Here is a 12538-nt window from a genome sequence, read left to right on the forward strand (position 1 = left end):
TTTACGAAATATAATATTTATTTGGGATTAAAATAAAAAAACGAAACACACCCCGCCCCGATGCCGCTGCACGGGGGACCCTGCGGGACAGACGCGCCTCTTTACAGCCACCCCCAAACATGGGAGCCTCAATCGACCGACAGGAACCGCTTGTGGCTACAACACTCGCCCTGCTGGGCTGAACACAACACGAAAAACCATAACACAGCTTCGCGAGCCAGCAGCTGCCTTTCCATACGTCTTTTACCAAAATAGAGACACAGGCAGGCGGGTGCAGCGCCGCTCGGACCCTCGGGCGCTGCATGCCAGTGGGGGGGGCTCCCACCCCCGAGCACCGCGCGCACACACACACAGACACAGAGCCCCGCCGCCGGCACCTGCCCCTCGCCACGCTCACCCGCAGCACGCCCGGCTTTCGGCACAGGCGTCACGGCGCGCAGCGGTGAGACAGCCGCATGTGGCAATGCTGATAGGCACCGAGCTGGCACGGCCGCCGCGACACCCGCCCGGCAAGCCCCCATCCCGCAAACCTGACAGCGCATGCACAACACACGACAGCCGGGGACAGACGCTCCCCGGAGGACAGGCGTCCCGGGCACGGCTCCCCTGCGCCTCGGCAGCAGCAACCCCTGGCACGGCAGCGGGCAGGGGACAGGGTGCTGCTGCAGGCACTGCCCCTCGGGGAAGGAGCAGCTCGGCAGGGGGGCACGCTGGGGACGCAGGGGGGCACGAACAACAGCTACAGACACCACAGCGAGGAGAGGGGAGCCGGGGCTGACCAGGCTCTGCCAGCAAGGCGGGTGCTGTGCTGAGCCCGGGCCAGGAGCCCGCTGGCGGCCCGGCCTTTGGGGAGTCACGGGCGGCACACAGCTCGGGCATCGCTCCTGGCCTGGTCGCCAATGGCACGCACAGCATTCCCGGCCCGGGCACCGCAGACCAGTCCTGCCCGGCCACATGCCAGCGCCCCATCACTGCTTGAAGGTGGACTGCAGCTCCTTGAACGCCGCCTTCCTCTGCTTCAGCTCCTCCGCCTGCTTCTTCTTCTCCTCCTGCTCCGCCTTGATCTCCTCCTCGAAGCGGCTGGCATCATGGATGGCTTGCACCTGCGGGCAGTGCCACGCCTGGCTGGGTGCCCCAAGGCTCCCACCAAGCCCTGCTGCCCACCCCAACGTCCCCACCTCCTGCCCACCCGTGGTCCCCGGAGAGCCGGCACCAAACCACCCTCGTGCCTCACCGTCCCGCGTCAGGACCTCCCGGGCCCCGGCACTTGCCTCACCTTGGCCTCGAAGAAGCTCTTGGCACCTTTTACTCCCTCCGTGGAGACGTCGATCTCGGAGAGCCGGGCCAGAGCATGCAGCCCGCTGTCCTCCTGCAGCTCGCCCGCCGCGGCCTTGCGGAAAATCAGCAGGAACTGCGAGGGGACACATTGGCGTCAGCTCCCCCGAGACGTCAAAGCCGCCACAACTCTCCCCGCACCTTCTTACCACCACCCCAGCCCAGCACTGAGCCGAGCAGCAGCCGGGGACACCTCCCTGCCAGCGTGGAGGCCCCCCGGCCCCCCACCTCCCGAAAGCTGAGCTTGCTGTCCAGGTCTTCGTCCACTTCCTTGATCATGTTCTTCAGGCCCAGGTGTGTCTGCGGTGCCCCCAGCTTCTCCATCATCAGCTTCAGCTCCATCAGGTCAATGAAGCCATCTTTCCCTGCGTCATACCTGTGGGATGGAGGCACGGTGCTGTCAAATCGCCATGGGGCACGGAGCGCACGCCACCCCCGGCACCGGCCCCCCACTGCTGGCACCTCTGCGTGCACCCCGCACCCGGTGCCTACGCCGGCCGGGGAGTGAGGAGGGAACAGCAAGGACCCAGGCACCAGCGGTCTTGGGCGGCTTGCCAGACCACAGAAAGCTGCTGGTGAACCGCTAACAGCCCCCGGAGCATCATCCGGGATCGTTTCTGCTTCCGCGCAGCACTTGGCAGGAGAAGCCCCCGGGATGCTGCCAAACCTACGCTGGCTCCCTGGGCCAGGAGCCTGAGCGCACACTCCCCTCGGCTGCTACAGGGACAACGGGCGCTGAGCCCAGCAGGCACCGCTCCCCCAGCACCCCTTGGTCACAACCCACCTTCCTCTCGGCGGAGTCAGCAGCTTGCCCGGCTCCCAGGGGTTTGGCACCGTGCAGGCGCTCCTGGCAGCCCCTGCCCCCCTGACTGTGGGGACCACGAGCCCACCCGGTGCTACCACCTCCTCCTCCCTCCCTAGGACACCTCCAGGTGACCGCCCCCGCCTGCCCAGAGCCCCTCGGCGCCCACGCTCCAGCCCTGGCCAGATGCCGGGAGATCCGGGCGCATCTCCGTTGACCGAGCCTGCTTACGGACCCCAGCAGGGAAACCCCCGCCTGCGACCACGCCACCGTCCCATCCGGCCTCCCACCAACTGTCCCACCTGCACGGAGCCGGCAGCTCGCCCTGTCTGCTGCCCGCTGCGCCGTGGGCTGTGCCGGTGGCACACCGTCCTCTGCCCCGGAGCCTTTCGGCACGGCACAGCGGGCTCTCGCTGGGGAGCCAGCGTGGCTCCACGCTTCGTACGGCTCCACGCTTCGTACGGCTCCACAGCACAGGCAGCTGCTCTCCCCGCGGTGCCCATGCAAGGCTCGCTGCTGTCGCCTCGCCCCACCGCCCTTCCCAGCCATGACTGCGGGCGCAAGAAGGCCCTGCAGCTCGTCCTGGGGCAATGCAGAAGCAGGCGAGCAGCTACCCGGCTGCAAGCCTTGAGATCAGGCTTTTTTTCTTTTGTGGCTTGTCTTTTCTGGGCCTACAGGCACTGCAGCAGCCACGCAGAGCACCACGCTCGCCGCGCTGCAGCTCCATGACTCATTTGTACCTTCTCTGCCGTGGTCTGCTCTGTCCGTGTCGCAAGCAGCGCCTTCCTGCTCTCCCACGCTGCCGGGGGCCCTGAAACAGGGCTGGCCCCACACCAGCCCCGCTCACCTCTGCCTGCTGCCGCCGTCACCCCAGGAGCCAGGTTGGGGGAGCAGACCCCAAGCGCTTTCTGCCTCTGAGACCCCTCTCGGAGCATCACACCGAGAGTTTCTCCGCAAGGGGCACGTTTACTAGCGTGGCCCTACTGCCTGGTCCTGTGCATGCCATCCTCCAACTGCAGGGCGCTTCCTTGCTCTCACTCCTCTCCTCTCTGATTTTCAGGGATGCTTTGCTTTCCCCCAGGGAAGCTTCCAAAGGGCAATGTCTCCCCTGTAGAGAGCAAAAACCCTTCCACGCGTCACTTTACCCTGTACAGCCGGATCACCACATCATGAGGACAGCAGCAGTGGCAAGGGCAGCGTGACAGGGCTTGGCTCGACGGCATCCTTTCCTTGGGACACCCCCCGGGCTCCCAAGTCCCTGCAGGCCGCCTCGCCGGGGGGTGCGCAGCCCCGGCGCTGCTCCTTTCGCTGCAGCGAGACGCTGCAGCTGTCAGAGCAAACACGTCTGCTTCGCGCGCCCGGCTCCCTCGTCTGTGCAGCGCTGGCCAGACTCCCACCATGCGCCGCTTCCCCCCACCTCCGCACCGCCAGCTGCACCGCGGCCGGAGCACCCGCGCCCACGGCCACTCATCACCACTGGTGCCAGGAGCGGCCGCTCCAGCTGTGGTTCCTCCCCCAGGGACCCCAAGCATGGTCCCCCCCACGGCGGGCTCCCTTCTGCTGCAGTCCAAGAGACTGCTAGCAGCAACCTGTGCATCTCGCTGCCCTGTCCACGTGATGGGGTGACAGCAATCTGGGAAGAAGTGGGGAACAGGGGGGCTCCTCGCACTGCCAGGGGCGCCGGGAAGGCATGCCTGCACCCCAAACAGCCCCCCAGCCTTGTGCTTCAGGGCTCGCTGCCTCCATCCCCTTTGCTTTCTCCAGCACTTGGCCATACCCAAGCAAGACCACACAGCACGCTTACACGGATTCCCACTCCCCCCGGTGCTGGCCAGGGCGAGGGGCAGCAGCACGCCGCAGCCATGCCTTCGCCTGTGCCACCTCCAGGCTCCCCGGAGCCGCGCTGCCTCCACGCTGCCTGCACAAAGCGCCCAACACGCTGTGGGCTCTGCAGGGATGCTCTGGGCCGTCCCACTCGCCCCTGGCTACTCACGCGCATCCTGGCGTGACCGTGGTCGGAGCCACTCCGATTTCTGTCTCCCCCTGGAAATTTCCAGGGCTCGATGCTCACTGCCAGCTTCCCCCCCTCGCCGGGCCGGGGGCTGAACTCGTGGAGTCACGCTCCTCCGTGCTTGGTGGCACGCAGCAGGGCCAGGGATGCTGGGGACACGCCGCCTGCCCACGCTGGCCTTGCCACCGCAGCCCTGGGGGCTGCACTGCTGGCAGAGAAGTGGGGGCCCTTCGGCACTGCGGCAGAGGCTACGCAGGGGTCCCTCTCGCAGGATCTCCAGCCCCCCCTTCCCCAGCCTCAGCACAAGATGCCAGGGTCCCTCCTCCCAGGAGATGGGGGACAAGGGGTCCCTTCGGCAAGGACTTGGGGGTGTGCAGGGGTCTCTCCTGCAAGGAGCTGCGGGGAAGGTGTCCCTGGCATCCCTCCTGCAAGGTGCTGGAGAGCGGGGAAGCCCCTGGGATCCCTCCGGCAAGGAGTGGGGGGTGTCCCAGCCATCCCTCCCGCAAAGGGCTGGGGTGGGGGGGACCCTCCTGCAAGGAGCCAGGGGGTCCCTCCTGCAAGGGGCTGGGGGTTCTGCGGGTCCCTCCCGCAAGGAGCCGGGGTCCCTCCTGCAAGCAGAGGGCGGGGGGCGCGGGGTCACCTCTCCTGCCGGGAGCGGCCACCCGCCCGCCGGGGGTCCCCCGGCCGGGACCGGTGATGCCACCCGGGGGGCCCCGTCCCCGTCCCCCCACCCCCGTCGCACTCACTGTCGGAAGAGCCGCTCCATGTCGCGGAGCTGCCGCCGGGAGAACTCGCGGAACTCCCCGGCGGGGCTGAAGACGCGGCGGCCGCCCCCGGGCGAGCCCTCGGCCCCCGCCCGCCCCGCCGGGCTGCCCGGCCCCGGCCCCGGCTCCGGTCCCCGGCCCCGCCGCCCCGCCAGCTCCTCCGCCGCCGCCGCCGCCGCCATGGTGCCCGGATGGCCGCGCCGCTCCGCCCCGCTCCGCCCCGCCGGCGGGGGCGGCCCCGGGGGCCGGGCTGTGGCCCCCCGCGTGGGCTGCCCCGGCCCCCCGCTGCGCCCACCCCGGCGGGGGGCTCCGGCTGCCGCCGCCCTCCCTCGGCCCCTCGCCGGCGGGTGCCGCGCTCTGCGGTGGTCCCGTCCGCCGGTGGGATCTCCCAGGGATGCGGGTGCGATTCCTTAGGATCAAGGGAGGGCGAGTGGCCTCTGCAGCCCCCGGTGCACCTACGGGCACCCGCACTCCTTCCAGCTCCATCCGTTCGCTATCGGGGGTTTGACGGATGGATCGAGAGGACAAACAGCACGTAGCCCGGCCCGAAACCACCAGATGAACCCGCAGAAGACGCCCGCAGCATGGAGGGACAGGGTCACAGCACAATGTTCAACTGACGCAGGCGTACAAGGTCATGCCTTGCCCCAAAATAAGGTCATGCCTTGCCCCAGGCCAGCACCCAGATGGAAGCCCACAGCCCATCTAGGGGGAAAAATAGGCCATGCCGATAACCAGAGCCCTGCGGCTCAGCCGCTCACCACACAGTCCGCACCAGAAATTAGGCATCGGCCACTGCGCGCCCCTGGGTGCCCGGCAGCCCCGGGGAGGCTCTGCCTGACAGCACGTCTGGTTCCTGCATCAGGTTCCTGCATGAGCAATCTGCAGCCCCTCTGTGCTGCTTTTAGACCTTTTTCTCCTGTTAAAAAACAAACCAAAAATCCCCTGAGGTTTTGCTCACATCCAAATTATCCTCAGCTGAAAAGATCTGCAGAGGACTCGGCAGAGACTGCTCTGCAATGCAAAGGCAGAGCGGCTGCAGGGGCTCGAGTTGCCCGTTCCCCACAGAGACTCCCTCCCCAAAATGCTGCTGCTCCCCAGAAACCAGGGTCTGCTCTCACCCTTGCTAACGGAAACAGTGGCAGCAGGACTGCATTTGATGGCAACAGCAGGCGGGTGAGCGAGCCCGCATCATTGCCCCATCCCAACCGACCGGCACTTTGCTCTCGTCTCCTCGGGCTTGTTCTCCCGCTGCTGCTGTAACATGCCAGCGTGGCTGACGCAGCTCCTCTTCTTTCCTTTCTATTACTACGTGGCAGCTCACCGTGGCTCTGGTCGGCGCCGCACCCCAGTGTTCCTGGGGTGCTATGTTTCCATACTGCCTCGCGCCTTACGCTCCAACTCCCCCGTCACACCACGGGGACTGGAGGACACAGGAGTTGCAAGTGCAAGGTACAATTCAAGCCGTGCAGGCTTCACGTGCTCGAGGCCACTTGAGCAGGGACGGGACAGACCCCATGCAATTGACTTCACACATATACTATACACACTGGGCTGTATTCACGCACACATATATATATATATATATACACACACACACGTAAACACTGGGCTGTATTCACACAACCTTTTCTATTGCCATAAACCCTACCATGCAGTATGGGACATGTACTGTGGGAAAATAAGGTCCTACACACCATACAGCACACCCCGGAGCTAGGGGATACCAACAGGGGCTCCTCAAAACCCACCCGCACCTCGTACCACATCCAACGTTACAGAGTCCACAGTGCGACCCGTTCCCACGTGGACCTTCGCCTACCAAAGGCCCACATGGTGCCTCTCCTACATGCTTCCTGTCTTGACAGCTTCTGCCATGCGCTCTTTGGGCTTCAGCTTTCCTGAGCAGAAAGGCTTCTTGGCTCCAGGCTGCAAAACACAGAGACATCACACACCACGTTCACCCACGAGAGCTCGGTGTGGCCTTCACACCGCCTGCGGGACATGCGTGACCTTCCCTTCTCCCTCGCCCTGCATGGCCCAAACCCATCGGTACAGATGCCTACACACGCATCACCCTCCAATTTTGGCAGGGGGGATGCTGCCGTGCAGCTGAGCCCAGCTGAGCAGCAGGGCCCCGGGACGCCCAGCCTCTTGGGACAGTCAGACAGACTGCAAAATCCCAGCTCCCTGACAGACAGAGCCGGCTGTTGCATAAAGTGCAGGAGTTGGGTATTGCACGGAGCTCCCAGCTCTTTGCCTGGTGTCTGTCCCGCTGCCGCTGCAGAAGGGCACAGCCACCCACAGTACTCAACGGCCAGAAAACTGTGCCAGACCTACCACATGTTCCTAGCTGATCACAAAAGCTACATAAGCGCATTACGCGGTGCTCTCAGCTTCTGCCAAGACTCCACACTGGGCTCCTTTGCCTTTCCAGCTGCAGCGAGCACACCACGGAGGTGCCCCACGCAAGAGATGCATCCCCAGAGCCAACAACGCTCTCACAACTTTCAGCCCGCTGGTGCCCCGGGGGTCTCTCACCGCCAGCCCTGCTCTTCATTTACCAAACGCCCCTGAGCGGTCATCTCAGAGAGAGCAAAATCATGCGTCTGCACCCGCGAGGGGAGATGTTTTCTGCAGCAGCGGACAGCTCGCTCGCTTGCCCTCTTTGCCTTGCCTCTATCGCGTGCAAACAAGTGACTGGAGGGCATCCTGCCTTCCCAACTCTGCCTTCTGGAGAACGGGCACAGCCTGGAGGCTCCTTCATCCTGTCCTCTGCAAGACTCTGGATAACACCGGGAGTCACCTTCCTTCTACTCACAGGACTTGCCTCGGGCATCTTGCCAGCAGCTGAGCGTTCAGGCTGTGCCGTGCATCCCTTGTGCCTTCCTCCATCGTGGGAGCAGACACAGCTTGAAGCACCTCATTGAACGCGGAGGTGCCTGCTGACCACCGTGACCTGCCTTTGAACGCTCGGGCATGGGGACATTTGGCTCCTGGGGCTCCCGGTGTCCTTATGGGCTTTGCTCACCTGCTCCCGTGTTCTCACCTTGTGCAGTTTGGCCGCTCGCAGCAGCCTCTTCTCCTGGCTCAGCTGGAGCTGCGTCCTCTCCAGAGCCTCTTTCAGCAGAGCCTTCTCTTCTGCCTCCCTGTAGGCTTCATCTTCTAGTTTGGACATCTCCTCCTGGCACCTTTGCAGAGATGCTTGGTTCAGCCTGTGCAAAACAGGAGGGGGGGCTGTCACCCGCATTGACCCCTTGACCCCCAGCTGGGCTCTGCCCAGGAGAGACGGCTTTTGAGCAACACCACCACCGTGCTTGTGTCCTCCTAGGACCCCCCACACCACGGGGTGACACTAAAGGACATCAGAGCGGCCACCACTTTGCAAGGACCTGCACATGTTTTAGCAAGCGTTTTCGCTGCTGTGATTCCTTACACCATGGGAAAGCCCCTCTCCTCCTGCCTTTGCTGAGACCAAGATGCCGCCTCTTCGAGGCTTCCCCCACCTCACACCCACCCCACCCCATACGTGGCGATGGCTGTGATCCCCCCTGTTTGGCGTACGAGCCTGGAGAGAGACTCTGGGTGGCTGTGTCAGCACCGCTGGCTTGGAGATTGCTACCAAACCTCTTGCCTATGTTAAATCCGGCAGCATATTTACACCAGCCCAGAAATATCTTTCTACACCGCTTTTTCTGGTGCTGCGGGCAAAAAGGCTTCTGCATTTGTGCAGCGAGCAGCAGCGGGGCTTGCACAAGCACGCCCATGGGTTCCTCCTGCTCCCTAACCCATAACCTCGTGTGGCAGCTCGTGGAATGGGAGCATCACCTTCAGTCTGGACAGCCCTTCCCATCGGCTCCCACGCCTGCCTTGGTCCTGCTGACACCGTCCCTCCGCCCCAGCCGATGCCACTGCTGTCACAGGGTCCGGCCACCCCGGACTAGGGAGTCTGCCAAGGTTTCCCCTGACACTGCTTAACTGCGTAGGGCCCTGCAAGGCACCATTGCAGAGAACTGAGGGGACCTTTCTCTCCTAACACTTAATTTTTATACTGTGGCCACAACATGACCGGTCCCAGGCAGAAGCACAACCTGGCAAGCGGCTCCTTTCCCCGAGTTCCTCAGCATTTTGCATCCCAGGACTCGGTCTGACTCTGGCCCGTGGCCGGTAGCAGCCACCTTGCCTTTCGGTACCTGAGCTTCTCCACGCTGGCCTCGTAATCTTTCAGCATTTCTTCTTTTCTTTCCAGGCGACTCTTGAGGTTCCTGATCTTATCGTACAGCAGCTCCAGGTTCTTCCGTCTCTGCAGTCCCACTTTTTCCCTCTCCTCCTGAGGAAGGTGCTTCAGAGACTGCATTCCTGCCAGCTCCTTCACCTTCATCAGGCTTCCCAAAGCACCAATTACATCAAGGTACTGTAGGAAGAAAAGGGAATGCATTATTTACTAGGCCTGCCAATTCCTCTGCCACGTAACATCACACCGCTCAGCCATCTGCTTTCATTCTGCTCTACTGAGGGAGATGAAAATGTCACAAGGAAACTGCTGCATGCCTTCCCCTTTGTTTCATTTCCACACGTGCTTTCCCTGGGTGAGCTTTTCCGAGCGCTCTTAAAAATACGGCCGGCTGCGGTTCATCCGTGCCTTTGGGCTGCAGGCTTGGAGGCACTCGGAGAGGTGACCCACCACATGTCCCAGCTCCAGGGCCAGCCCCTTTCACACCTGGCGTTCCATTTCCAGTCACACACTCCTTGGGGTTGGATTTTCCCTTTTTCAAGGTGACCCATTTTCCCTGCTGGACATTTTTCTGCCTTTTTCGGAGGGAAGAGACCCACTTTCACAAGCCACCCACTGAGCTACCAACAGACACCTCCGTCACTCCGCAGCCCCTCGCATCATTTAGCAGGCGTCTAAGTTGGTGAAGGTCTCTGTCCTCACCAACCCTACCTCTCCTTGAGGATCAGCCCCGACTGCCCAAGGGAACACCCCCAAAGACCCGAGGTGGGAAGGGGAGAAGGATGTGCCATTGCGTGTTCTGGGGTGCTGAGGCGTCCCGGCAGGTGCCTGGCGTGCCCGGGGTCCTGCACTATACAGTTCATCCTTGACCACATTCCTGCGGAGCCCTGATGCCAATCGCTTACTTCTGCAATGCATTTGAAAACGATCTACCCTCTAATGAGCGCTGGGTACCATTTTAACAGGTCTGTCGCTGACATACCATCTTCTCGCCGAGGTCGGTCACCATCTCCGAGCTCGCTGCCCCATCAGTGGCCCCGTGCGAGCCCCCATTAGGAACATGGCCGGGAACCTGCGCAGACAGGGAAAGACCAGCGGAGCCCACAGATCACCTGGCTTTGGGTTGAGCTGCCTCGAGCCTCCCTTCCGCTGCATGGGAAAACCGCCCTGGCAACGCCGCGGTCCAAAGCCTCCCGCCCCGCTCAGCCTGCGGCAGCCCCGAGCAGCGCCGCACCAAGGGCGCTGGGCAATATACAGCTCCTTGCAGCAGCCGCGGTACCCTCTGCAAGCAATGCCTTCCACTAGGCCGCGTCTTGCACGCTGCCAGATTTTACACCTCCCTCCCTCTCCCTCTGGCATTTCAGTTTTTATATCTGAAAGCCTAATTCTCCCTATTCCAGGGAATACTTTTCCAAGGAATCCACAAACACTGTGAACCACAAACTGCCTTCTTACCTCACCGGCCTTCAGTTTTGTTCCCAGCACGGGTGCAGCTTCCTTCTCAAGACCTGTTTTCTCGACTATTTTCTCTGGTAAGTCTTTCGTCAGGACCACCAGCGGCTCCGAACCCATCTTGACAACAGCTGGAGGCAAACACCCACCGAGTCGTTCCACTCTCCGTATGACATGCTGTGGCTTCATACTTCAGCCCCTTTGAGGCTTCTAAGTTTCCCCTTACGGAGACCGTGCATGGAGATGCGCAGGCTATGGAGTAAAGCCTGCACCAGCCTTCCCTGCAGACATCACTATCTGAGCGTTTGGGCATTGCTCTCTCTACGTAAGTAGGATGCAAACCTATTTTTCTGATGGCAATGCAGAGATTGCACCACAAACTGCTACTCTGCTTGTAGCTTCTAACAGAGACGGCACTGCTTTTCCACGCCGCTCTCGATACAGGGATATACACGACGGAAAGGGACTGAAAGAGAACGAGTTAGGGCAAGCAGAAGATTCTCACAGCGTACAGTACTTGCAAGGCTTTGCAAGACCACAACACCCGAGGCTCGGTTCCTGTGGGTGACAGCTGCTCTCTCTTGCCTTGAGGAGAGCAGCACCCGAGCGCGGGAGTGATCGTGCACAGAGCCGGGCGCCTGCTCCCTTCTGGCTCTGACTGCCCAGCACCTACCGCTGCAAAACCCTTCGCCAGCTGCCCCTCTTTGCTGACTCCTGCAGTGCCACCTCCTCCCATGTATAGGCTTACCAACACTTCACGCCTGGGAATGACACCGAGTGCCTTTCTAAAGCCTGTAGCTGCGCTGCGGGTTCTTCAGAGATGTTTTCCTATCACCTGCGCGGATTAACGTGTGCACGCAAGAGCTGACTTTGCAAGGGAAAAGCCCGAGCCCATCACGAGTGAAGAGCCTGAGCCCCTGGCACAGCCTGTTGCGCCTTCCCTGGCGTTACGTGCTCCACCGGCGCAGACCCCGGGGTCTGCCAAAGGCAAATGGACGCATCTTCCCTTTTTAGTGACAGGCACGCTTACCTGAGGGCTGTCTCTTCTCCAGCATCTTTATTCTCTCCCGGAGCTCGGCCAAGCCTTCTTTTTGGCGCTGGATCGTTTCCTCATGCCTGAGGCCTCGGCATTTCGCGCCGAGGTCAGCCAAGTCCAACGCCGGCTCCTGGAAGAAGCCACCCAGCTGGTTCTTGCCCAGCCCGCATCTGGGTCAACGCGAGCTCAGCTTAAACCTAGCTTAAACACAGCCTTGCTGAAAGGTGCTGGTCACTTGGCACGTGCCAAGAGCAAAGCCTATGGAGCAGCTCACCCTACACCCTCTCTGTGGATTTGTGGGGTGGAAGAGCAGCGTCAGAGACCCCTTTCACGCTCCGCTGCGCCAGCCATGCTCCGGTCAGGACATAAGCCCTGCAGATGCTCCGGAATGCTGGGAGAGGGACAGTGCGCGGCTCTGAAGTGCCATGTCAGCCTTTTTCTCTTGCACTTTGCGCTACCGTGGAGCATTTTTTCTATGCACAAATACCAACACACTTTGTGGCCTGCGTTTATACATGAGCGCATGCATTAGTCTCTTTTAAACGACACCCGTGCACACAGACACACACATTTCCCTATTCCAGCCCCCATCCAGCTTGCTGCATTAAGATGAACATCCAAAAATCTGGGATGAGGCAGGCCCATCATCAGACCCTGCACGCAGCTAACGTTGGCTGCAAACTGCCCGCTCGGGTCTGGCCGCCGTCGCCCTGCGGCGCTGCTCGGCGAGACGCAGTTTGCTCCCGAACTGCGGCTTTGGCTGGGTTGCGCCTCCAGCGCTCTGCGCTTCCCCTCCCCATCGCTACGTGCAGAACAGGACAGGCGATACCTCCCGCTCATCATCTGGCTGTGAGTCACCGCTTGGCCCCCACACATCCAGCCTTCCTCGCTGGCACGCTGTCTG

General features: G+C 62.1%; 2 protein-coding genes across 4 annotated transcripts in view; both read right to left on the reverse strand.

Annotated features, from left to right (window-relative positions):
- On the reverse strand, positions 1–6800 carry EFHD2 (EF-hand domain family member D2). 3 transcript variants are annotated; one of them, XM_075172630.1, is made up of 4 exons: positions 6735–6800; positions 1564–1711; positions 1277–1411; positions 1–1103 (listed from the first exon to the last, which is right to left on the reverse strand). In XM_075172630.1, the coding sequence occupies exons 2-4, from the start codon at positions 1675–1677 to the stop codon at positions 969–971; spliced, it is 384 nt and encodes a 127-aa protein (XP_075028731.1). In that variant the 5' UTR covers positions 1678–1711; positions 6735–6800; the 3' UTR covers positions 1–968. The 3 variants fall into 3 exon arrangements, with proteins under 3 accessions (XP_075028731.1, XP_075028730.1, XP_075028732.1); XM_075172629.1 differs by lacking the exon at positions 6735–6800 and adding an exon at positions 4895–5105; XM_075172631.1 differs by lacking the exon at positions 6735–6800 and adding an exon at positions 2440–2686.
- The window catches only part of FHAD1 (forkhead associated phosphopeptide binding domain 1), a 25345-nt gene continuing 19259 nt past the window's right edge, over positions 6453–12538 (reverse strand). The window contains exons 23-28 of the mRNA XM_075172628.1: positions 11629–11764; positions 10602–10729; positions 10129–10218; positions 9106–9326; positions 7962–8127; positions 6453–6841 (exon numbers count right to left, since the gene is read on the reverse strand). Of these exons, the coding sequence (XP_075028729.1) occupies positions 6758–6841; positions 7962–8127; positions 9106–9326; positions 10129–10218; positions 10602–10729; positions 11629–11764 (825 nt within the window). The 3' untranslated portion in view covers positions 6453–6757. The remainder of the gene's footprint in view (positions 6842–7961; positions 8128–9105; positions 9327–10128; positions 10219–10601; positions 10730–11628; positions 11765–12538) is intronic.

Source organism: Calonectris borealis, chromosome 23 (genome assembly GCF_964195595.1).
Source record: "Calonectris borealis chromosome 23, bCalBor7.hap1.2, whole genome shotgun sequence".
NCBI lineage: Eukaryota > Metazoa > Chordata > Aves > Procellariiformes > Procellariidae > Calonectris > Calonectris borealis.

What these genes read in the sequence shown, in the direction of transcription:
- EFHD2 (XM_075172629.1), bottom strand. Translation starts at nt 5,094, where the DNA reads ATGGCGGCGGCGGCGGCGGCGGAGGAGCTGGCGGGGCGGCGGGGCCGG. An exon ending in ATGGAGCGGCTCTTCCGACA is followed by an intron (nt 1,712 to 4,894) that starts GTGAGTGCGACG and finishes TCCATCCCACAG; the next exon opens with GTATGACGCAGGGAAAGATG. An exon ending in GCAAGCTCAGCTTTCGGGAG is followed by an intron (nt 1,412 to 1,563) that starts GTGGGGGGCCGG and finishes GTCCCCTCGCAG; the next exon opens with TTCCTGCTGATTTTCCGCAA.